The sequence below is a fragment of the Tiliqua scincoides genome, chromosome 3 (genome assembly GCF_035046505.1).
Source record: "Tiliqua scincoides isolate rTilSci1 chromosome 3, rTilSci1.hap2, whole genome shotgun sequence".
In the NCBI taxonomy this organism is placed as follows: Eukaryota; Metazoa; Chordata; class Lepidosauria; order Squamata; family Scincidae; genus Tiliqua; species Tiliqua scincoides.
In genome coordinates this window covers 45,421,120-45,445,710 of record NC_089823.1, presented here as the reverse complement: position 1 = coordinate 45,445,710, position 24,591 = coordinate 45,421,120, and the positions used below count along the sequence as shown (strand labels likewise).

At 45.3% G+C, this 24,591-nt stretch overlaps 1 protein-coding gene across 1 annotated transcript in view; it reads right to left on the bottom strand.

The window, feature by feature from the left end:
- The window catches only part of IGSF3 (immunoglobulin superfamily member 3), a 130,858-nt gene extending 110,904 nt beyond the window's left edge, over positions 1-19,954 (bottom strand). The window contains exons 1-2 of the mRNA XM_066619452.1: positions 19,885-19,954; positions 18,405-19,204 (exon numbers count right to left, since the gene is read on the bottom strand). Of these exons, the coding sequence (XP_066475549.1) occupies positions 18,405-18,477 (73 nt within the window). The 5' untranslated portion in view covers positions 18,478-19,204; positions 19,885-19,954. The remainder of the gene's footprint in view (positions 1-18,404; positions 19,205-19,884) is intronic.
- Positions 19,955-24,591: the final 4,637 nt, after the last annotated feature.

The following is a 24,591-nucleotide window of genomic DNA, read 5'->3' as shown; positions in this document are numbered from 1 at the left end:
CCTTACAGAAATCAAAACACAGATAGGTTTTGCATTTAATTTATTCTTTTTGCATATCTGGTCCTTCCTGATTAGAAACTGTAGGCAAGGCTTGCATAGGTAACAAGAGGAAAAGGATTTTTATTTATCTGATTTCAATACATCCAAGATATTGGACTCAAGAGGGATTCATTAATGAATGAGAACACTTGCTTGATTCAAGGGAGGAAGGTTCTTCCTTGTAAGTATCTATACCCCACAGACTTTACACTGTTATACTCCTTAACACTGGCTTACTGGTAGAAGTTAAACACACACAGCTACTTGATAAGGTGGCCTGAAGCCAAATGGGGCCTCTCGCTGTGATCTTGTTATCTAGCATTTTCCTGTATGAAGAGAAAACCCATCTTGCTTCTTGTACTGAAATTTAAAATTCCTGTAGCTTCCAACACAATGATTGCCACCTTGCAGAATAGGGTGATGTTTTTTGCCTGACTGTCTTCAGAAGAATTTCTACAGGTCCAGTCCTATCTGCATGATACACTGGTGGACTGCAAGGTCTGCCATCGCAGCAGCCTCTCCACCATGCTACAGAGCACTGCCACCAATAGCACTCCACAGATTCACCACCAACAGACCCCAGGGGATGGAGAGTTAAGTTTGGGGTGAGGCTGGATCTCAATGGCATCAGCTCCCCAGTGGGCTCCTTAACGCTATAGTAGCAAAAGAACTGGCATAAGCTTTGAGAGTACCAAAATGTTCAAGGAGAAAAGTAAAGTTTTTCTATACCTCTCTCTGACAACCTGGTCCCCAGCTGGCTGACAGGATACTGCATTAGTGGCCCTGACCTCTGCAGGTTGGCACAGGACAGGATTTGTCCATTAACTGAGTTGACTATGGATGAGGCCCAGAGCATCTGTCTCATGATCCCTGCAAATCTTAAAGGGCTCCAGAGCACATTCTAAGTTCATGTGGGATTGCTGGCCAGTTCCTCAGTGCATACTCAAGAATACATCCAACACTTGCACAGAAAATCAAGAATAGTGGATAAGCTGCCTTCGAGACAACTTGTACTTCATTACTGGTTTTCTCATTGAGGACCTTATTGGGAACACCCAGGATTCCATGGAACACAGTACAAACATCAGAGGGCATGGAAGCAGCAGTCCTGGAACTCAGGCAGTGCTGCCCTGTTTGGCATGCCCAGCACAAAATTGGGGCAGAAACTGACTACCAACAAGGTGCAGTGGGTTCATCTAGATCTGTTAAACAGAATGGGCAAGGAAAGAGAGGGGTCTCATTCCCTTTCTTCCTGGTTTCAACCAGCCCAATCAGAAAGAAAGACAACCTTCTGGTGTTTCCAGGAAAAGCAAGAGAATATTGTAAGCAATCTGGAAAAAACTGATCAGCAACAAAATATGATTCGGGAGGGGGGAGATATGCTTTTGCTTTTACTTTCCAAGCTGCCTGGAAAGTAAAGGTGGGTCAAATAGTGTGGAGGTCCTCCAGGTAACCTTTCCTGAACAGTGACATTTAAAGAGAGAAACTCTTTTAAGACAGAGATGAGGAAAGAGCCAGCGAGATACTAACAGCCATTTGAGACAGGAGCTAGAATACCTTATTCCAATGGTTCCCAAACGTTTTAGGACCAGGACCCACTTTTTAAAATGACACTCTTTCAGGACCCCCCTCACTTTACGAGACTGAAAAAGAAAAACTGTCACTTTACCAGGCACCCTTTGCCTGGCTTTCAACAACTGAGGTATGTTTGCCTACTCAAGAGTAAATGCACAGGTGCAGTTCCGTTTCACTTTGCATAGGGCTCAATACATTTTTCCTTGTAAACCTTGAGAGGGAGGATTTCCTTGAGAGATTTTTTTTTTTTGCGTGCTGTGATTGGATCTGAAACATTCTGGTTGTGTTGTGATTCTCTTGGCCTGGTCTTCAAAGTGGACTAGGGCATGTTTGCCTATTCGCAAGGAAGCACACACAGGTGGCTCAGTTTCACTTTCCATAGGGCTCAATGCATTTTCCTAGTCAGCTATCAGCTTGTCAGTTTCAGATTCATGAACCACCAACAAACAGGTCGCAAAGCACTGGTGGGTCCTGACTCACAGTTTGGGAAACACAGCCTTATTCCAATCCTCACCTCTGAGACCTCTCACTGTACAGCTGTGTGTTGTAACCTCCATCTGAGTTATGCTCAAAAACGTTTTGCTGAGAAAAAGATCAGTAGAAAAAAAGGACACATGACAAAACAAGGAGGGGGCATGTTTCAGGTTTAGATTATCTGGCAAGGGCTACTTATGAAGGCATTAAAGATTGATGATGTTTGTTCATCATTTTCAAAGAGGACCTTGACATCTAAGGGGTTGTGGACTGTCCACGGTGTGTTCGCAGGTGACTAATAAGGCCGATATGAGCATGGAATGCTCTGCCACAAGTTGGACAGTAGGCACCACTGTTGCAGCATTTGCAGCTCTGGCTTTACGGAGTGCTCGCTTCTCTTGTGCTATGGTTGTCCTTCTGGCTTCAGTTGTCTGACAGCCTTGGTGGATCAACGTGCACCATGTCGATCGGTCTTGTGCCAGGATTTCCCAGGCAGTGGTGTCAATATCCAGGGATTTGAGAGAAGCTTTCAGTGTGTCTTTATATTGCTTCTTTTGTCCCCCATGTGATCACTTTCCTTGAGACAGCTCACCATAGAGGAGCTGTTTAAGGATGCGGTGGTCTGGCATCCTTACAACATGACCTGCCCAGCGTGTCTGGGCTTTCATCAGCAGGGTGTGAACTGATGGCAGTCTTGCTCTGGATAGGACTTCTGTATCTGGCACCCTGTCCTGCCACTGGAGCCGCAGAAGATCCGCAGAAGGCTGCGGAGGCACGTCATGTGGAAGTGGTTCAGTTGCCTAGCATGCCTCCTGTATACAGTCCAAGTCTCACTGGCATACAGCAGAGTAGTTAGCACAACTGCTCGGTAGACTTTAAGCTTTGTAGCAAGGCTTATTCCACGGTGATTCCACACGTTGGTCCGCAGTCTGCCGAATGCAGAACTTGCCTTGGCGATTCTGCAGTTGACCTCGATGTCAATTGTCACTGCGCGGAAGAGGGTGCTGCCAAGGTATGCAGATTGGTCCACTGCTTGCAGTTTTTGTCCTTTCACTATGATGGTGGGATCTCGGTGTTGGGCCTTCGGAGCTGGTTGGTGCATCACTTCGGTTTTCTTTGTGTTGATGAGGAAACAGAAGTTGTCACATGCTCCTTCAAATTTGTCCATGCTGGTTTGCATTTCCTGTTCTGATCCAGCATTCAGGGCACAGTCGTCAGCAAAAAGAAGGTCTCATAGCACAGCCTCCTTTATCTTGGTGACAGCCTGGAGTCTACGCAGGTTAAACAGTTTCCCATCGGTCCTGTATCTCAGGCTGACTCCCAAGGAATGTTCTGAAAGGCATCTGACAACATGACTGAAAACATTATACTGAAGATTACTGAGTAAGATGGCCACAGAAAATGGTTAAGCATAAAGCATAAGCATCAATATGCCGATGACACCCAGCTCTATCTCTCCTTTCCTCCAGACTCCAGGGTGGCGGTTGAGGGCCTGGAGCGCTGTCTGGAGGCAGTGAGGATCTGGATGGGGGCTAACAAGCTGAAATTAAATCCGGATAAGACAGAGGCTCTCCTGGTTCGGAAATCCTCGATGCAGGTGCTGGACTATCGGCTTGCGCTGAATGGGGTTGCACTCCCTCTGAAGGAGCAGGTCCGCAGCTTGCTCCTGGATTCCCAGGTGGCGGCTGTGGCTAGGGGGGCCTTCGCTCAGCTTCGGCTGGTGCGGCAGCTGCGGCCGTACTTGGATCGTGCAGACCTGGCCACGGTGATCCATGCCTCTGTGACATCGAGATTAGATTACTGTAACGTGCTCTATGTGGGGCTGCCCTTGAAGACGGTTCGGAAACTGCAACTAGTGCAGAATGCGGCGGCCCGTGTGGTTACTGGAGGTAGGCGGTTCGACTCTGTCGGTCCGCTTCTCCAGCGGCTGCATTGGCTGCCCATTCGTTTCCGGGCCCAATTCAAGGTGCTGGTATTGACCTTTAAAGCCCTATACTGCTCTGGACCAGGGTATCTTAGAGATCGCCTGCTCCCGTACAATCCGGCTCGCCCTCTCAGGTCATCAGAGAAGGCCTTTTTACAAGTGCCGCCGCATAGGGAGGTACGTGGGGCGGCTGCAAGAAACAGGGCCTTCTCAGTAGTGGCACCAACGCTATGGAACTCCCTTCCCCCTGACTTAAGAATGGCTCCCTCTCTTGAGACCTTTCGGCAAGGCCTGAAGACCCTTCTGTTTAAACAGGCCTTCTGAGTTCTCGGCCTTTTAACATCTTTTTAACATCTTTTAATATTTTTTACAGGCCTGATTCTTTTATGACTTGCTGCTGCTCTATGCTCTTTTTTACCTATTTTTTTACTCTGACTGCTGTTTTTTTATGATGTGTTAAAATGTTTTTATTTGTTTTTAAATTATGTTTTTATATGTTGTAAGCCGCCTTGAGTCCCTTTGGGGAGAAAGGCGGGATAAAAATAAAGTTATTATTATTATTATTATTATTATTATAAAGCATTCTATGTCCTTTTTATCTGACCACGGAAAAGATAATACTGATTAACAGAAAGAAAAGTTGAACTAAGGATTCAGCTTAAAACACGAACACACACAAATGGAGCTCTACACTCATTCACCCACACATAAAACAGAGGTTTGCCCTATCTTGCCCAGTACAAAGATGTTAAATGAATAAAGAGAGCAGCCTGTTAACAAATGAGAAAAGTGAAAGTACTACATTCATCAATTCCAGACAATATGGTTAGGGGTGTTGGATAAGAAATGTTGGTTTGCTTAGCCAGCTTAAAAATAGGGAGGCAAGCACTGACAAACAGTTGAAGAAACCTGCAAGTGGCAAGAATGTTTGTGCCCTGAGGGAAAGGTACACCAGGTGTGTGGATCAATTCTCAAGAGGTTTGTACATTGTCAGGAGCGTGTACCATCCAAGTCCAGCTACATTGCCATCTAAGCCACAGTTGCAGATATACAGGGACAGAATGCAAGTATACACAAACTGCCTTGATTCCTTTTTTTGGCAGAAAGCCTAAACCACACTGCACAATGCTATATTACAAAAAGACAGAGGCAGGGCTAGTTGTCATAAGCAATTAGGCATATACTCCACCCATGTTGTATGGTACAGGAATACAAACCTGGACTATGTGAATACAGAAGACTGTTTAGCAAATAACTTTACTCAGAGCATACATGCCATTACTTAGTAACCTGATATCTACGGTCAAATGAGAATTCTGTCAAATGAAAATTTACCACTCCCCTTAACTTCTGACTCAATGCAGATGTGATATGTGGCAAAACCACACATGGTAGAAGACTACAACCCATGTTTTTCTTTCAATTCTGTACTTGCATCATGAACAGTAACATCAATGTATACTTATGCAGCTCCTTTACCTATTAACAGAAGGCAACACACACACGCACACACCTCAGTGCAAAATATAGTTCAAGTCATAGAATTTTAGAATATTTGGTTGAAGAGAAATTTGCTAGAAGTACAGTCTCTATCAGTAGGGAAAAACAAGAGACAAGTGTCTATATGCTCAACAGCCAAGACACAAGAGTCCAATTATTAGTACATTTACACATCTAACAGAGATTGGGTATGAAACCTGTCTAAAAACATAACAATTTCCGAAAACCACCATGCTAATGCAAAGTGTAAAGGCTATTCAACAGCTTCTCTCTCATTTGTGCTACTAGAAGTAATTTTTAAATACTCATTCTGTCACTTTCCCAAGTCCTTTCCCAAAACACTCAAACCTTAAGAGATTTGTGACTTTTATAGCATGTTGAAGGAAACAGAACCAATTTAAACAAACCCACTTGCCTTATAGTGAACATTTTAAAACACACGGCTATTTAGGTGACTCTAAAAACTAGATGGCTACAGATAATAGCATCCCCTTCTCTCTTCATCTGCATGTTTTGTGACAATTCATCAATACCTCTATCTTTATAGCTACAATCAAGAGCCATTTGTCCACCGTTCAGTTATACAGTCACATTTATACAGTGTTCCTCACAGCACCATTTATTTTTCCCAGATCTGGAAGTCACAGTACAGCTCAATTTGCTTTTTACATTCTCTTTGCAAAGAGAGGGAAGGTTGTGCATTACCAAGACAGTGACCAGGTGAGATTTTTCCACAAAAAGTAATGCGTGAACTGGTCTGGCAGTCAGAGGAATCTACGATGGAGGATGCAAACAAAATTGTGCCTTGGCATAACAGTAGCATGAGCCCCAAACCAGATCAGCAATGGTCCCGAAGATCAGGGTAAAGGTAGACAAGAAGAGGGATGTTTTAAATAGGATGTATCCTATCAGCGCCCCTCTCAAGATATGGAAAAGCAACATAAAGTTGCCAAAACTATGTAGGAGCCTGAAGAACAATACATCTACAGTCCTCAGAAACAAAAATCAATGTCAAATACATTACCTTACAACACAATCCTATACAAGTCCACTCAGAAGTAAGTCACATTCAGTGGGATTTACTCCCAGGTAAATGTGTATAGGATTGCAGCCTTGGCGCATAATCCTAACCAATTTTCCAGCACTGGTGCAACTGGAATGTAACCCTAAGATAAGTGAACAAATGTTCCCATACCTTAAGGAGGCCTCTGTGCCAAGCTGATTCCCTTGGATACCACCCAACAGTCACTACCAAAGCTTATTCACATGTCAAACAGTATACAGAGGAGAATCCTTCCATATTAACTGCTAACACCATACACAGGTACACAGACAAAACTTCCTGTGACTTATAGCAACAGTATAGACTGGTGGAAAGACATGTTCCTAACACTTGGGAGTTATATTTATAGATTCCAAGCACATCACTTCCTGGAAGCCTCTTTCCCCAAGGATATTCAGCATACAGCAGGTTTACAACCCCAATAGTCTGCTTTCCTGGAGAGCACACTACTAAAGCATTGGATAAACAGTTCCTAAACATGGAAACAGTGTTGTGAAATTAGGAAATGGGTTTTGGAGTCACAGTTATCAATATTAGGCCAACTGATTTCTTAAAGGCAGACTACTGAACTTCTCACATATAGAAGCCTGGTAGAGGATAGGAATGGGGACCTAAATTGATAAGAACCCAACAACTCTCTCTGGTTACCGGTCAATCTAGGCCTAGAACTAAAGATCATACAGACTCAACCACCCACACAGAAAAGGTAAGCTACAAAAGTTAAACTATTTCCTCCAGTTCCTCCCATAACCTGTTCCATCCAGAAACCTTCTGCACTTGCCTCTTAACCCATTTTTTCCAGGTCCACAGGCGTACACATTTGGTCCCCGTTACAAATATGCAACATTGGGCAAAACTGGTTTAAAGTAGTAGTACAGAACAGTCTTGTTGCTTCTGCAGTGGTAGTGTTTTGCTGAGGAAGCTGGTGGATCTCAAAATAAGCAGATGGAAACTTGGATGACAGTTTATGTGTTTATTCTGGTTTGTCAAATATACAGCAAGAGGCTATTCAATCACAGGTCTGCCTTGTGATTATTTTCTTATCGTTGGAGGTTAGAGGACCTCTTACTAGCACATCTACCTCACAATGCCATACATGTGGGATACGAAGTATTGATGCCAGGCTTGATTTTTTCTTTACTGGTTCCTCGGGGATAGCAAGATGCTTGTGATAAGTGTTGCTGTGCAACAAACTTGTAAGCCTAATAGCTACTTCTGAATTGCAGAGAAATGTTGTTAGGCGCAGCTAAATGATATTGATGTAATCGACGAGCTCGGAGAATCAACTCAGAGGGAAGTATAAACCAGAATGCTGTTCTTGGTTCCTGAATGACACCATTTCTTAGAGTAGGGGTATCAAATATAAGTCTGTGGGCAGGAGATGGCCCATGGAAATTATTTATCCAGCCCATGTGATAATTGGGCTCTCCCAGCACCACCACTAGCTGCTCTCAGCTGCTGAACTGCAAAGTGACTGCAAAGTGAACCTCAGCAGAACTAGCACTGCTGAAAGGGCAGCCCACATGATTATTGGGCTCTCTCATATCTTGAAAGTATTAGATAAAATATTGATATTAATATAAAATATTAGATTTGCATATTTTTCTCAATCATTTGCAGCTAATGAGTTCCTAATTAAGACAAAAGTGATGGCCAGCTTCCCTGGTCCATGCCGCTTCTCACTGAAACAAACAGGATGCATTGCAAACAAAAGCAGTGTGGGTCAGAAAAGATCTGCTTCAAGTAGACAAGAACCTTGATGAACCATGTATGAATATTGCTTTCATTTGGAACCTGGATACAATAGGGCAGCGTTTCTCAAACTGTGGGTCGGGACCTGATTTCTGGTGGGTTTCACAGAGTCTCCAATGAAAACACAAGTGATGGAAAGATCAGATAACTAATTGTCTCAAGGTCTGAGGTATTAAAAAGATAGTTTCTAACTGCCCTGCAAAGAGCCCAGCTCCCGCAATTTGCAAGCTTGTGTAAATACCATATGGGGAGATAAATGTTTGAGTGTCTTTTTCCTGGTGTTCCTCCCATCAAACCCATCAATGACAGGCAGTGGGGACAGGTTATGGCTGGGTCACATAACTAAGCCCCATAACTAATGAATTTGAGGCTATTCATTAAGGCTGCCTCACTACAAGAAATGGATTTAGGGTTTTGTGTTTTTTTTGCAAATGTACAAACAATAAATAAAAAATATTACTTAGAATTTTTTTTTATCTTTACTTCTTTCTAGATCACATTTTTTAAAGTTTCATAAGGTTAGGCGGGTCCAGATAGAGTGTCACTTTAAAAAGGGGGTCCTAGTGCTAAACAATTTGAAAACCACTGCCATAGGGCACAAGTCTAGCTAGCCAAGGTTAGCCAAGTCTGAACACGGTACATATATTTATTCCTGTTTATTTTCTAACCCACGTTCTCTTGTGTTTCTTTACCCAAACTACTTTTAAGCTATTTTCCCCTGCAACCATTTGCTTACCAAAAGCTTTACTAAATTTAAAGAACATTTATTCTTCTTGTTCCTCTACCTTGCTTTTCTAAATTTAGGGGTTTTCCCACGCCACACGTAATAGCTGGTACCATTCTACCCTATACTGGTAAAACGCTGGACAACAAACATAGTGTTTTCCAAGGTACTGCTGTAGGTGAGGAAGGCATATCAAACCTAATAGCTACTTCTGAATCCCAGAGAACTTCTTCAGAAGTAGCTATTAGGTTTGATATGCCTTCCTCACCTGTTCCTCTCTGATAGAACTTGATATCAAGAACTTCTACTTGAAGTTAGAATGAACTTGATATCAAGAACTTCTACTTAAGAACTTCTACTTAGTGGCAATGAGGAATTCCACAAAGGGAAGAGGCTAGAAGGGAGCCAAGTAAGCATAGTTGGCTTCCCTCCCACTCATGGAACAAGTTACTGCTGGACTGTGACACACACGGAGGTTCAGATTACGCAAATGGGTCTGTGAAGAAAATATGGACAATCCCAGATTAATGTGTACATTGAACTTTCCCTTAATTTTTCATTACAACACAGGAGCTGAGATATACTACAAGATCCTAGCACACAATGATGATAAACACGAGAAAAGTAACTACGTGCACGTAGTGTTGGGTGGTCAGACTACATACAATGAAGAACTTTACAGGCAGAAAAAAGCTTTTAGAAAACAAGTCAACCTCTGTAGGGTGCTTTTGGACAGGAGGGACCAAGCAACAGAAGGCCTAGTATCACATCTGCTTTGCTGAATCATGCAGATGATGTATCCCAGCATCAGCAGCATCTTATCTGCAGCTGAGATTGTGGTGTGCATGTACACAACCCCCAAGCCATAGCTTTATCTGGGGCTTGAATCCTTTGCAATGTGGCACGAAGACAAGAGCATTCAGTTCTGTCTTGAAATATTATATAACTACTTTCCCTTAGAGATTTTCAGTATGAGACTAGGCAACATCTGTCGAAGATGTTTTAGATAAAAGGTATCCTGCTTTAGGGCAAGACAACTGGTAAGACTGTCCACGGAATCGTTTCCAACTTTACAGTTCTGTGAAACACCTATTGTTCCTTCTCTCGAAAATACTGAGAATGTATTTGCAGTAATTAATGCAAGGTTGTGCAGGAGATAAACAAGATGCAGGTGGGAACAGAAACACAGAAGATAAATGGTGACAGTAGGAGGGAACAGGAGCAAGCTCTGTAGGAATGAATAGAAGTATAAGCACATTCTACCCACACAGTGATCTAACAGAAGGGAGCATCATTAGAAACAGCCTACAAAAAAGGAGCAAATTATTTAGGTAGGTAGTCCAAAGTCCCATGCTTCCCTACCACTCTTACAAATCAAAGCAAAAGATACCTATAGCAGCTGGTGTAATTACTTGGCATGATAGAGTGAGACTGATATGTAAAGTTAGACAAGTCAACCTTTTTCTGAAATATATTAATATACGTATTTTCATGTTTAAAAATTATACTCAAGGCAACTCAAAATACTTGATCAAAGATGGACATTATGTACCAAGTCCTTCCAAACTTTGAGGTGCCTCATACACTGTACAGTATTCTCTTCTCTTTCGTATCATAATGTATATTCTTCTGTACGCAGATTAAGGGTACAATTCTAACCCACTTTCCAGCATCACCACAAGGGCAATGCAGCTCTGAGGTAAGGGAACAAACACTCCCTTACTTTGAGGAGGCCTCCGTGAGTGTCACAGCTATGCCTATGGAAAGTGGGTTAGGATTTGGGTCTAAGTTATTCTTTCCAATCTTGGGAAAGTTGAAAAAGCAGGTTTCCAACAACATGTCCATTGCAAATCAATAAATCTACTACTAATACGAATAAACGTCCAAGTAGCTGGCAACAACCATGAAACTAGCATTGCCTCCGCTGCACAGATGATGCCATAGACTGGATAAAATGCCATCCTTGAAGGACAGTAAATACTTCACTCTGCTGCAGCATCTTCCAGCTTAGAGATCCTGACATACTAGAGATCTACTTACTTTCAGGTTTGGACAAGTTTCTGAAGAGCATGAGGGAAGGCAGCAACTACCACCAACCACCTAAAATAGCTTAAAGGTCATTTTTCAGTAATGGCTAGGTGTCCAGCCACAACTCAGCTCCCTCAACTCAACACAGATTCCAGTCACTTTTATTACTTTGCCACCCACACATCCTGCCTCTCCTACAGAGGACCTAAGCTTTACCCACAACTTTATGCATTCCCCATAGGGCTGGAGGCCGTAGATCAGTGGTAGAGAATATGCCTAACATATAGAAGGTCCAAGTTCAAATCACAGCATCTCAAGATAAAGCAGAGAAAAGTTCCCATCAGAAACCTTGAAGCGACTGCTCCCAATCAGGGACAACAATACTCAGGTAGATGAATGAAGTCTTCATGAAGACTCATGAAGTCAGTATAAGGCAGTTTCCTATGCGTACACTATTTGCTGCTTCTTTGACAATCAAGCCTTTTCCCTTTCATTGGCTACTACATCCACACAGAATCAATTTTCAAGTTAGTTCCCTCAGGATCACAAGATCCACTGTCTATCATTATCTTGCCTTGCTTATTTTAGCCTACTGTGAGACTGAGCCCTCTTCTCTTCTTGCCTGGCTTCTGTCACAGCTGGCTAACTTGCAATCTCCACCCATATTTACATTCTGGTTAGGATATGAGATTACAGGGTTATGATACAGCGCATAAATAGACCTTGAAAATACATATGTGCTGGAAGTCACTGTCTCATTCTTACACACTGCATAATTGTGTACAACTTGTCCTCATAAACAAGGAGAGTGGGAGTGAGAGTGCATTTGAAGGGGGTCAATATGCCACATGCCTTTTTTAAACACGTACAGCCCAATTCTAACTGCAGGTGTGCAGCCATTTATGACAGCAGAACACAGTTTTGCCATTGTAAATGGTCATACAGTGTGCGCGCAGCACATCACGGGCAGCAATTTTGGCACTGCCATCACAAATGACAGCGGTGCCGGAGGCCTACTGTCATAGCCAGCTATCTCCGAGAGCAAAGAAGTCGGCGGTAGAAGTTCGGTGGAATGGAGGAGGGGGAGGGAGGAACAGGGGGTTTCTGGGCAAATGAGGGGCAGGCAGGAGACAGAAAGGATAGAGGGATGGACCTGGCATCACCAGCATGCACCAGGATTGTAACCCTGTTCCCTCTTCTCTTCCCTCTCCCTTACTTTCCTTGGACTTGCACCGACGAACTAGTTTGTGCAGATCCAAGGAGATCCAGTGGGGCAGCAGAGGTTCGCACCGCCCTTACCCTGAGAAGGCCTCCCCCCCCCCATTAATGCAGCATGCACTCCCCTGGCACAGCTGCATCAATGTGAGGGGATTTAATTAGGACTGGGCTGTTACTATACTAACTTCTTTGTTTTTCTCAGGTTATATAAAACTCTAACCTTGCACATCTATTTGAGAGGCAAACATCTCTTTCATGGAATCATGACAAAACTTCCTAATGGCATTTTTCTGAAAGACAGCTATCATTGAATGTATGGAGGGGGAGTGCTTGTCAAGGTGAAGCCAGGACCAGTCCCAGAAAGAAGTGAGATCATCCATTCCCCTTCTCAACAACACTAGTCTCAAGTCTGCCTGGAGAAACATCTACTGCAGTTTTCCTACATTTGAAAACTAGCAGCTAATAAAACACTCAGCACTTACCCAGCAAGTACCTAAGAGCACTCTCTGGAGACAACAGGGGAACAGATGCCAATACAAACACAGAATCAAAACACATATAGGATATGCTCACAAAAGTGTATTTAGGAACTTAAAAGCCAAAAGCAGTTATACTACTGACACTCATGTCAGACAACGGCTTGAGGCCCTATGTGCTTTGCACAAACAGACAACAATCATGACAAAGCACTGGTGTCTGGGAAGTTTTATCTTCCCCTCAAGAGGACTAACTTGTCTGGCACAAAGAGCAGGAAAAAGGAGGTCTGCAGTCTAAAAGTTGGGCAACATCAAAGTTTGCATTGCACCACAGAAGGCATGTCAGAGTGAGTTATGCTTCATTACCTTACTGTTACGCTGAGTAACCGTCCGTTTTACTCTTCCTAGACAACTGTTTATGTAGACTGTACTGCAACTCAATTGCTAAACGCAATCAGTGACAGTCAAAGGAAAATCTCTCCCAAGACATGCTCTGAAAGCTTCCAGCTCTAAACATTCAACAGCTTTTCAGACACAGAATTGGATCTGTGTTTTCCGAATTGCCTCCCAACAACAAATTGTCTAGCCTTTGGTCCAAAATTTTGTTTTTTCAGGCTTTCCTTTTATGTAACATTTCTGTCATAACACATCACAGCAACTGACAGTCACCAAGACACAAGGACTGAACTCTCCCAGAATTAATCTGCAACTTGCTCCTGGATATAAGCAGAAAATAAATGAATAAAGTTGGAATTGCCTTGAAGGGAACAGAAAAGTTATCAATACTTCCCAGTGAGCTAGTGTCATGGACTTCTAATACACATCAATAGGAGAAGGAAGTGATCCACTTCATTAGAAACATCTACAGTACACAGGATATCAAATTTTCTAATTTGAATTGGCCAATATCCCAGGGTCACGACAAAAACCACAAGTTCTTAAGGTTTAACTTCAAAACCAGTTCTCAGTGCTCAATGTCTGTCTTGGAAAATATGGAGGTGACCTATCTAAACATGTGCAGAGGATTGTTTTCTCAACAGTGAATTAACAAAACCAATAATATGACTCCTGGATAAAGGGTATGACTTCCAGTTACACTTGAGCAAAAGCACCACTAGTTGCATAAATTATGCACTGGCCAAGATGCATGAGAAACCTTTCGTTGGCCAGAAGCAGTTGTTTTTGCCCCTATATTGAAACTGCAACTTTTTGGAGAGAGGCAATTGGATCATTACTTCTACTGCTGGCTTGCAGCACTACTTTTGCCTAGTATGGATCTCATTAAAGAGCTCTGCATTTTACATGAGATATGTTCCCATGCGTGAACCAAGGAACATAAGCAATCTCAAGAGTCTGCAAAGGTAAAATCAAATTGTAGAGCTCAGTGGCTGAAGCATATGGCCGCACAGTCTCAGCAATTCCCCTAACAACTTATAGTGAAGGAGCAATGGCAAAGACTCCCATAATCCACATAAGGGCAGAATGAACAATTCTGTTTTGCGAGATTATTACAACCAATCATTTCTACTGCAGTTTTGGGGTAACAAAGTGCTCTACAGTCAATACTTCATTCAGTCTCACAAGGTGCTTATGAGATATCTTATTAACATTTTCATGAAAGGAAAGCCAATAACTTAGTCACAGAGCACAAATTTTGTACGCATGAGATTCCAGGTTCAAACTGTTGTATCTCTCGTTAAAGGATCTCATGCAGTAACGCTAGGACACAACTGCTTGCTTGTGACTTGGGAGAACTGCTACCAGTTCAAGTAGATTGACCAAATCTGTTTCAGCACAATGTAGGATATTATCTCTTTACAATCTCTTGCCTACAGCTGGGATGACATCGGAATTCAGGGCTCCATGTTCCAAATCCAACAAACCAACTCTGACTACACTGGCAATCAAGGGACAATACAGAAGCTTTTACAGATACTTCTATGCCCACCTAAAAATCAGCGATTATAAAAAAGGGGAAAATAAAACCCGAACAGGGAAGATAGCAGGAAGGGCTTACACAGAAATATACAGAACTTCTTTTATACACGTTTGCAATACAATTTACAGTTCTTTGGTGTTTAGTCACTGCTGGGAGTCTAGCTATTATAAAAGAGGAAACCTACTCATAAACCAGCCAGGGGAAAATGAGTTTCCTAACTTTCCATAAGCCTATTATGTTTTGTTTCCTATATATTATGCTACAGATATTAGCATTAGACTTTGCATCTTTGGAGGAAGCTAGTAAATCTTTGAAGTACACACATGCCTAGCAGCACCTGACAGAGGCATTAGCAGTCTCATTACTGCATGAGGGTTATTTACAATTTTACCCTATTTTGCCCCATTATATACTCAGCATGATAAAGTGCCACTTGCTTAAAGCCTTGGAACTGAAGCACTGCTGCGCAAGGGAAAGAAACTCAGCAGTCCCCTCCGTATGATACCCACATGCCAGATGAGACTTTTCAATCTTTTGCTCTACAGAGTATTTTCCCCTGGCTTTTCTCATGATTACACACAGTGCTCCATTTTATCCTTGTTCACTTTAAGAATTATCAGCTTCATTTCTGCAATTCTAATATGAAATGGTAAAAATAAAAACAAACAAAGATGGATTGCAGTGGGATCTGAAGTCACCTGCCCCAAGTTCCATGCTATATAATTAGCACATTCAACAAGATAGTGCATTCTGAATCACTGGGTTAGAAAATGCAAGCTACAAAACAAGATAAAGCTTTTGACCTCCCATTACTCTTCTCTTTAGCAAAGCAAATCAAGTTCAGCCTGCAGGCCCTGAACAACTTTCAATCCTCAACAACTTTCAAGTAGCCCGGGGCCACCAAAAAGAACACCAATCAAGGGATTGTTAGACCTGCTTTGTAATTTAAAACATTAGCTCCAGCAACCCTAGCAAAAATGACTGAGGGTTCAGAAATAGGAATAGTCTTATGAAAGAGAATGAACCCAAACTCTATCTCACATTTATCATTCATTATTTTTTGGCAAGGCCCAGAGAAAAAAAGAGGAGTGATATGATGTTGGGGCAGATCTGCAAGCTATAACTAATGTGCTTCACATAAAATTAAAGAAAGTTTCTATTTTTACTGAAGGAATCAAAGAAAGATAATTAAGAGGTTGGCATCTAGTAGGGACACTGGAGTCAAAGCTGAAATGTTTGAAAAACCGTTGTCAGAACCTCTGGCAACACAGAGCCCTCTACTGTCGTGCTGGCATATTGACTTTAAAAGGAGAAAAAGAGAACAGGAGAACACACCATATTAGGAATACACTACTCACAGTAATATTGCCCTTAAGCCAAGAGGATTTAGTGCTCAAGCATGTAGTGTTTATGGAATAATCAAATCCAGTCCATCCACAACAGCTATCAGAATTCAACAAGGAGATTTTGCCTGAGGCAGCAATCTTGTCATCATTTACTCCCAAGTAGACCTCACTGAAATCAATGGGACTTAAACTTTCAAATAAGCATGCACACCACTAGAGCGTTATCTTAAAAAATCTTTTGACACAGAAGGTCAAAGGAGTTGTGGATCAAACAAAGCAATCTGCTGAGTTGTCTTGGTCACAATACTATACTGGCTCCCTGAAATATCAGAGGCTGCACCAGCACAGTGTCTGCTGTGCTTTTGCACAGGCACAATAACTTTGAGTTGGCAAGAATCAGCCATTTCAATCTATTGTACATTCTGACTTCTGGACAGACCTCTAAAACAGAACCTGTACCTATGTCAAGGTCTCACAGCACAATCCTATGAATGTCTACTCAGGGAGTTCAATGGCACCTACTCCCAGGTAAGTGCCTATAGGACTGCAGCCTTAGTGAATTTACTTTCTTGCAAATAAGCACAGACTTTACCTTCTTACTGTACCAGCCCATTCACCTGTGTGCATCTATATATCATAGAAAGATTGGAAAGCTACTCATCTATCACCCTGCTGGTGAGCAGGCAAGCGACTAGTTACAAGGCTGTCTGAAAGCTATCAAGCGAAAAGACAAGCTGGCTGTTAGCTCTTCATTTCCTCCAAGTATTTAGGAGGATTTTAAGTTATTCAGTTCCATGAGAAGAGAAAATGACTGAATCAGCAGAGTGCAAATCCTTTTCTTTGCCTTCACCAGGAACTCCCCCTTCCTTTCCGACTATTATGCTTTAATTTTCATGGCCCCCAATTTATTCAATAACCTGGTCATATCATTGCCAGTCCAGCCTGCAGGAGGTAAGTAAAAATATTTTTTTACTTATCAGTATCTTCAAACCTACACCAGGCATTTTTCTGGCTTAAGTCCGAGGAGAGAAAAGACCAGATCTTGGTGCAAGATCATGCTGCCAGGATCACCACTTCCTCCTCCCTGCCCAAAACTGCCCCTACCTTTCCCCTCCCATCCACAACACGCTGCGGCTGCCAACTTACCAGTGCCAAAGGAGGCCTCTCAAGCTGATGCTGCCTGCTTGTGGTAATGGCCAGGTAGCATGCAGTAGCAACCAGGCTTTCAAGTTTCTGGCAAGCACACCCCGCTGTTGAAACACAAGTTCCAGCACCACAGGGAAACCAAAGGATTTGCTCCTAACTATGAGAACCTTAGATGTGACACATGGATGCTTTCATTGCCTTGTATTCAGACCTCTTAAACATGTACAAGGACAATTACAGTGTTGTAGCACTCTCATCCAGAAAAATCCCAATATGCTTTACAGAACGACATACGTGGTTTCGCTTCATCCACTGATAGTCACTGCTGGGATATGAACAAACAGCTGTTTAAAATGCATACAAGCAGCACTACAAATTACGACAGCAGATAGCAGAGAATAGTCTAGCTAGAGGGAGATGTCTCATTTCCCAAGTTGGAATTTTGCCAAGTCTCCACCTTTACTGCTGTAAAATATTTTAAGGGGTGGGGGCTGTTAGTCTGCTGCAACAAGAAAAGTTATGTGGCACCCTAACAACACAGATTTGTTGTGGATAAGTGTTGATTGAGCAGAGCCTACTTTATGCACTCAGGTCATGAAAGCTGATGCCAAAATACAATTGTTAGACTTTAAAAAAGCCACAGGACTTTTTTTTCCTTGCCAAAACTATGTTGTCCAACCATGTCATGACACTGCATGAGAAGGAACATATTTTTCAGAAAAAAGATGTCCAGTCTCACTTTTTGTGTTACCCAATCTGCTTACCTCTAGAACTAAACTCTTCCTAGTGCCATCCCAAAGTAAAGAACTGCTCACTACATTCAAGTCAGCTTGCGGCATTTCCAGGCTTAGATTCACAGCAAAACCCAGTTCAGTTTAAGGTAGAACAGAGAAGAGTCAGAAATCATTCCTTTTGCTGCTTTAGCTTCACATGCCTGCTCAGGAAGAATCGTATAACAAGAGGCACCAGCTATAATATAAATAAGCTTGCTAATGATAAAAAGACCACTGTCTTGCATTTTCTCTTCCTTCCCCCAGTAGCAGAAGCATCTCTGCTTAGAGGAGGAACATGGAGCTGCTCAGAAAACGGAATGAGCCTGATAAATGCCGGTCTTGCTACAAGAAAGAGCTGCTGGAAAAAAAATGAGAACAGTGAGTTAAACTTGCCCAAGATTGTTGACAGAGATAGGCAGCCTCTTACCCAGTAGCAGAAGAGAAGTCAGCTCCAGCAGAAGGCACCTCATCTTTGTAAAAGAGGAAAGATAAAAGGGCATTGCTCTCTTTCCCACTTCCTCTCTTGCTTATTCTTTTATCTTCAGCTGTCAAGCAGTAACTGGTTTTATACTTCCAGAAAAAGAAAAATTTGGTGGCATAGAAACACAAGGAGAGAGGGGGTTGGGAACAGAACCAAAAAAAGAGTGAAGGACAGGCTTGGTGGGAGGCGTAAAAGTGTCCTCAGATGCTAAAGGATGATTCCAAACAGACACCCTTGCCTTTCCAGCAATGCCTGACACATTGCATTTGGCAGTAACTACTTTGATTTCTCCCACTCCGGCTTCGACAGCACAGTTGGAGGCTGCCGTTCCTGGCTTGATCAGCCCTCCCTGGAAGGGGAAAGGCGCATGAAAATGCATTCATCTACTCGGTCAACCACCTTTGGACTCCAAGGGGCTCGGCATGCGCATCCAGCACCTAACAACTTTGGATGTCTTGAAAAATCCAAGCTGCCCTTGTTAAAAAAAAAGTCCGGAAGATCAAAACAGCTTTGCATGGAGGAATCAATCAGTCTGATAGGAGTCCTCAGCTCTTGGGTGGAGGGGGGGAAAGCAAGGTGAAGATCTTTGCAGCCTTGGTGACTTCCAGATGCTGGGCGGGTGATCTGTTGCTGCCTGATGCTAAGCAACCAGGAGTGGGCATGGAAAGGGCACAGGCTGGGATGCCCCGCCAACGGCCGGTTCTGCTCAGCTGGCCTGGACGCCCACCGATCCCGCCTGCTTCTTCCTGGAGAAAAGCACGGAAACTTATCAGGCCAAGGCTGAAGGGACTCTGTTCAGCGGCGCTGCTGCGAAGCGGGTGCAGAGAGAGGCGGGAGGGACGCTCAGCGAGACGGAGCTGGTTGCCGCCCCTCCCCTCCAAGAGCCCCCGTCTGCGCAAGGGGGGAAGAGCCCAGCCCGCTATTGTTCCCGCCTCGCCGGCAGCCGCCACCCCCCTTCTCCCCCCGCTGACGAGGAGCCCCTGCAAGGAGATGAGCAGCCGCTGAGTCGGAACTGGGACCAACTCGGGATTCCCAGAGCAGGAGGAAGGGGGGGAACCAACTCTCCGAGGCAGGGAGGTGGCCGGCCAGCCAAGAGCAACACCTCCTCCTCCCCCTGCTGCCCCACAGGGCAACCTGTGCAAAGGCACCAGCCTGCTCTCCAAACAGGGCGCGCGCGCGTACACACGGGAGGGGGGGAAGGAGAAGGAGGAGGACTCCTGCCCGCCTGCCCTCCCCGGTGCTCCAGCCACTCCCTTCCCGGGCTGGGTTGGGCGCCCATTCGCCGCTCCTCCACGTGCCCCGAGTCCCGGCTGCGCTGCCGCCTGGCTTTCTCTCCCCTCCACCCCTGACTCTCTTGCTGGAGTCCCGCCGCCGCCGCCGTTCCCTCGCCTTTGCGCGCAGGGCGCACGACGCTCCCTCGACCCACCTGGCCGCGGCTGTGCTCCTCTGAACACTGCCGCCTCCGCCACCTCTCCGGCGGCTGCGCTCGGGCTTCATCCCCCCTTCGGAGCGGCGGGGGGCAGCGCTTCCTCCCGGCCGGGAGGCTCCTCCTCCTCGCCCAGGTCTTTCTCCTCGCTCCTTCCCAGGCGCTCCCGCCGCTTCTCTGCCCCCCACGGGCACTCAGTGGCGGCGCCCCGGCCGGGAGGGAGGAAGGCAAGCAGCAGGCGGCTTCTGCAGGGCTCGCCGCTGACCCGGGAGCAGCAGCAGGATCAGATTTCAGCAGCGCGGGCTGGGGGGAGTCCCGCTCCCGGCTGGCGAGGGCAGCAGAGGCTAAGCCTCCCCTGTGTGCGCACTTCCTTGCAATCATTCACTAGCAAGGGAAAGAAATCACTGCCTGTCTGTCATTCAGCCGAGCCCAGGGCAGGGCTTGCTTGTCTTCCCTGTTGGGGGTCTTTGGGGTTGCTTACTAGGCATTGACATGGCGGCAGTGCTTTTCGAAGGACTCCAGTAGGGAGGCTGTCCCTCACCTGCTTCCTGACCCACACATCCCTGACCTGTACATATATACCTCCGCTCTCCCAGGACACTGTGTTCTTCAACCTTGGGGGTCTGGACACCAGTGGGATCGAAAAGCTTCAGTTGTGGGGTTAAGAACATAAGAACAGCCCCACTGGATCAGGCCATAGGCCCATCTAGACCAGCTTCCTGTATCTCACAGCGGCTCACCAAATGCCCACCAGATAACAAGAGACCTGCATCCTGGTACCCTCCCTTGCATCTGACATAGCCCATTTCTAAAATCAAGGGGCTGCACATACACATCATGGCTTGTAACCTGTAATGGATTTTTCCTCCAGAAACTTGTCCAATCCCCTTTTAAAGGCATCCAGGCCAGATGCAGTCACCACATCCTGTGGCAAGGAGTTCCACAGACCAACCACATGCTGAGTAAAGAAATATTTTCTTTTGTCTGTTCTAACTCTCCCAACACTCAATTTTAGTGGATGTCCCCTGGTTCTGGTGTTATGTGAGAGTGTAAATAGCATCTCTCTATCCACTTTATCCTTCCCATGCATAATTTTGTGTGTCTCAATCATGTCCCCCCTCAGGTGTCTCTTTTCTAGGCTGAAGAGGCCCAAACGCCATAACCTTTCCTCATAAGGAAGGTGCCCCAGCTCAGCAATCATCTTAGTTGCCCTCTTTTGCACCTTTTCCATTTCCACTATATCCTTTTTGAGATGCGGCGACCAGAACTGGACACAATACTCTAGGTGTGGCCTTACCATTGATTTGTACAATGACATTATATTATTAGCTGTTTTGTTCTCAATACCTTTTCTAATGATCCCAAGCATAGAATTGGCCATTTTTACTGCCGCCGCGCATTGGGTCGACACTTTCATCGACTTGTCCCCCCCCCCCAAGATCTCTCTCCTGATCTGTCACAGACAGCTCAGAACCCATTAGCCTATATGTGAAGTTTTGATTTTTTGCCCCAATGTGCATGACTTTACACTTACTTACATTGAAACGCATCTGCCATTTTGCTACCCACTCTGCCAGTTTGGAGAGATCCTTCTGGAGCTCCTCACAATCACTTCTGGTCTTCACCACTTGGAAAAGTTTGGTGTCGTCTTCAAACTTAGCCACCTCACTGCTCAACCCTGTCTCCAGATCATTTATGAAGAGGCTGAAGAGCACCGGTCCCAGGACAGATCCTTGGGGCACACCGCATTTGCATAAAAGCATTTGTACATGGAATGCCCCAGGATGGGCTGCTTATTAGCTCCTTTATCCCTGAATCCTCTCATTGTGCCAAACCATCTATCACATCCCATCGCGCTACCATTCCCAATTTCTTCTCCTACTCTGTCTTTGCCTTGTTGTTCTCTAACCTCCCCATCCTCGTCCCATAGGGATGAGGAGTCCTGAACCGGATGCCCCTCGGCTCCTGTCGGCCTTCCCCCAGGGATCAGTTTAAAAGCTGCTCTGCCACCTTTTTAATGTTATGCGCCAGCTATCTGGTTCCATTCTGGTTCAAGTGAAGCCTGTCCCTCTTGTACAGGCCCCGCTTGTCCCAAAACGCTCCCCAGTGCCTAACGAATCTAAACCCCTCCTCCCTACACCACCGTCTCATTCACGCATTGAGACCCCTGATCTCCGCCTGCCTAGCTGGCCCTGCGTGTGGAAAAGGTAGCTCTTCAGAGAATGCTACCTTTGAGGTCCTGGCTTTCAGCTTCCTACCTAATAGCCTAAATTTGGCCTCCAGGACCTCCCGGCTACACTTGCCCACGTCGTTGGTGCACCACAACCACTACCTCCTCCCCAGCACTATCTACCAGCCTGTCTAGACGAGAAGTGATGTTTGCAACCTTTGCACCAGGCAGGCAAGTCGCCATGCGGTCCTCACATTCATTGCAAACCCCCCTCTCTATGTTTCTGATAAGTGAATCCTCCACTACAAGCCTCCGACCCTCCTCCCGCCGAGGAGTATCCTGAGTACGTTCAGATACGGGCCCGTCCCCTGGAGAAGGGGTCCCCCCTAAGGAATTCTTTCCCTCCTCTCCAGGATGACGTCCTCCAGCCCTGAGACTTCCCACCCGGGCAGCTGAGGAGCTGCATGCCTGAGGTTGGGACAAAGCCCGATCGTCCCCGGAAGTCTCCCTACGGTCCTTTTCTGCCTGCCTCTGCTTCTCCAGGTCGACCACCAAGGCTTCAAGGGAATGGACACGTTCCCTGATTCCCTGGAGCTCCTTGCACCGAGGACACACCCATGACTTATGCCCCAGAGGCATATAGTCATACATGTGGCACTCGATGCAAAACACTGGATAGCCCCCGCCCTGCTGCTGTCTGTCTGACTGCATAGCTTTTTAATTTTGTTTGTTTTTATTTAGGTGTACTTAAAAACCCTACAGTGGTTAGCAACCCTCTTCTCAAGGGAAGAGAAAGGGCAGTATCTGGGGCTCTGGCTTCCTCGCCCTGCTGCTGAACTCGCACAGATGCTAAGCTCGCAGTGCCTTACCTGGCACTTTGTTCCCGAGGCACTTGGTTTCCCAGAGGTCACGCGCGCTTCTGCAGAGGGTTGCAGCAACTTATGGGAATACAAAAGGTTGAAGACCACTGGACTAGAGTACCACCAGGACAAGGGGGAGGCATCTGGTGTACCCCTTCAGGAATCAAGACATTGTGATATAATGCTACGGTTCTTAGCAATTCTGCTAAAATAACTTTCACTATTGCTGGGCTTCATGGTCAGTATTTGTGCCGTCTCTAATAAAAATATTTGGTTACAGTGAACAGTGCTTGGAGGGCATTACGGGGATGTGGGCAGGGGTGGGAAGTCCCAGGACAGGATGGACGGTGTGTCCCCAGTCTCACACTGTTTTTATTTATGTATTTATTGGGTTCATGGCATGAAAAAGGTTGAAGACCATTGGTGAAAGGTTGAAGACCACTGGTGTAAGACCACTCTATCCATTGGTTCACATAACTGTCAGCCAGTACTAGCTGAGGGTCCTCACGACTTGCCCATGTATCTCTCAGGAGGGTCATCGCCCTCAGGATCTCCTCTCCTACAGAAGTTCAAAGGATGCTTGTGGAGTCTCCCTAATAGCAAACATGAAAGCATTTAAATACAGGTCCCAGTGCAAGGGGTGATTCCCAGCTGATGTGGGGATCATTGTTTTCAGCTTTCAACCAGCCCATCAGTCTGAGGGTGAACCACTATCTGATTCCTAGGAACTGGGACAGTCATTGCCACAGATTCGGTGTGAATGGCTTGCCCCTGGCAATAAGAATGCCCCGAGGCAATCTCACCTAGGCAAAGAGGTGCATTAAGGTGCCCATGCCTGTGGCTTGCAGCATAGCATATGGGCATTCTTCCACTCATACGAAATTCACAAGACACTATGCGCCCAGATACCATACCCAAACTTGAACCACAGGTCATCACTGAGAGTGTCAGTGTAACCAAGTGATAGCCACATAGCACTTAATTAGTGATGCAGCTGGAACCAAACAAGTCCAGATTATCGAAATGGTGCTGCACCCCTTTGTCAATGAAGGGAGACTGAGGGTACCTACGGTCTGCAGGAGCCCAAAGACTGCCTTTTCCACCCCTCAGGTCTGTCCTCCAAGAGGCACCACTGTCAGTACCACCTGCTGGCCGGGCACCCAGAAATGGCACTTGTGACCCTGAGTGGGCACAGCCATCCCAGGATGGCTATGTTTTTTCCCCCGTGTAGGGCTTCTCCTGGGGGCCTTCTTTCAACCCCATGACCAGAATTTCCTCAAAAAGGCAGATAACAACTTTCAGGTTTATTCCATAACACCAAAATGCACGCCTCCCGGGGCATGACTTGCTATACGAGTTTCAACGCTACTTTACCCACTGTCTGGTGGGTTGGGGGGCATGTGCTGCCCCGGGGTCACTGAGCTTGAGGGCTGTCAGAAGAAGCAGGGTGCTGACCCCAATCACTGGGATTAACGTAGGGATGAATGCTCGCTGGCCCCTAGGGTATAGTCTCTCGTACCCTAGGGGTATACCCTAGGGGTATAGCTCAGCTGCAGCACAAGTACCCTTCCTTGATCCCTAATAGCAGTGCCTTTTGCTTCCTGCAAGAGCAGAGTAGAAACAAGCTGCAGCAGGATCTAGCCTGTAAGGAAGCTTAATGCAAAAGTCTAGCTACTT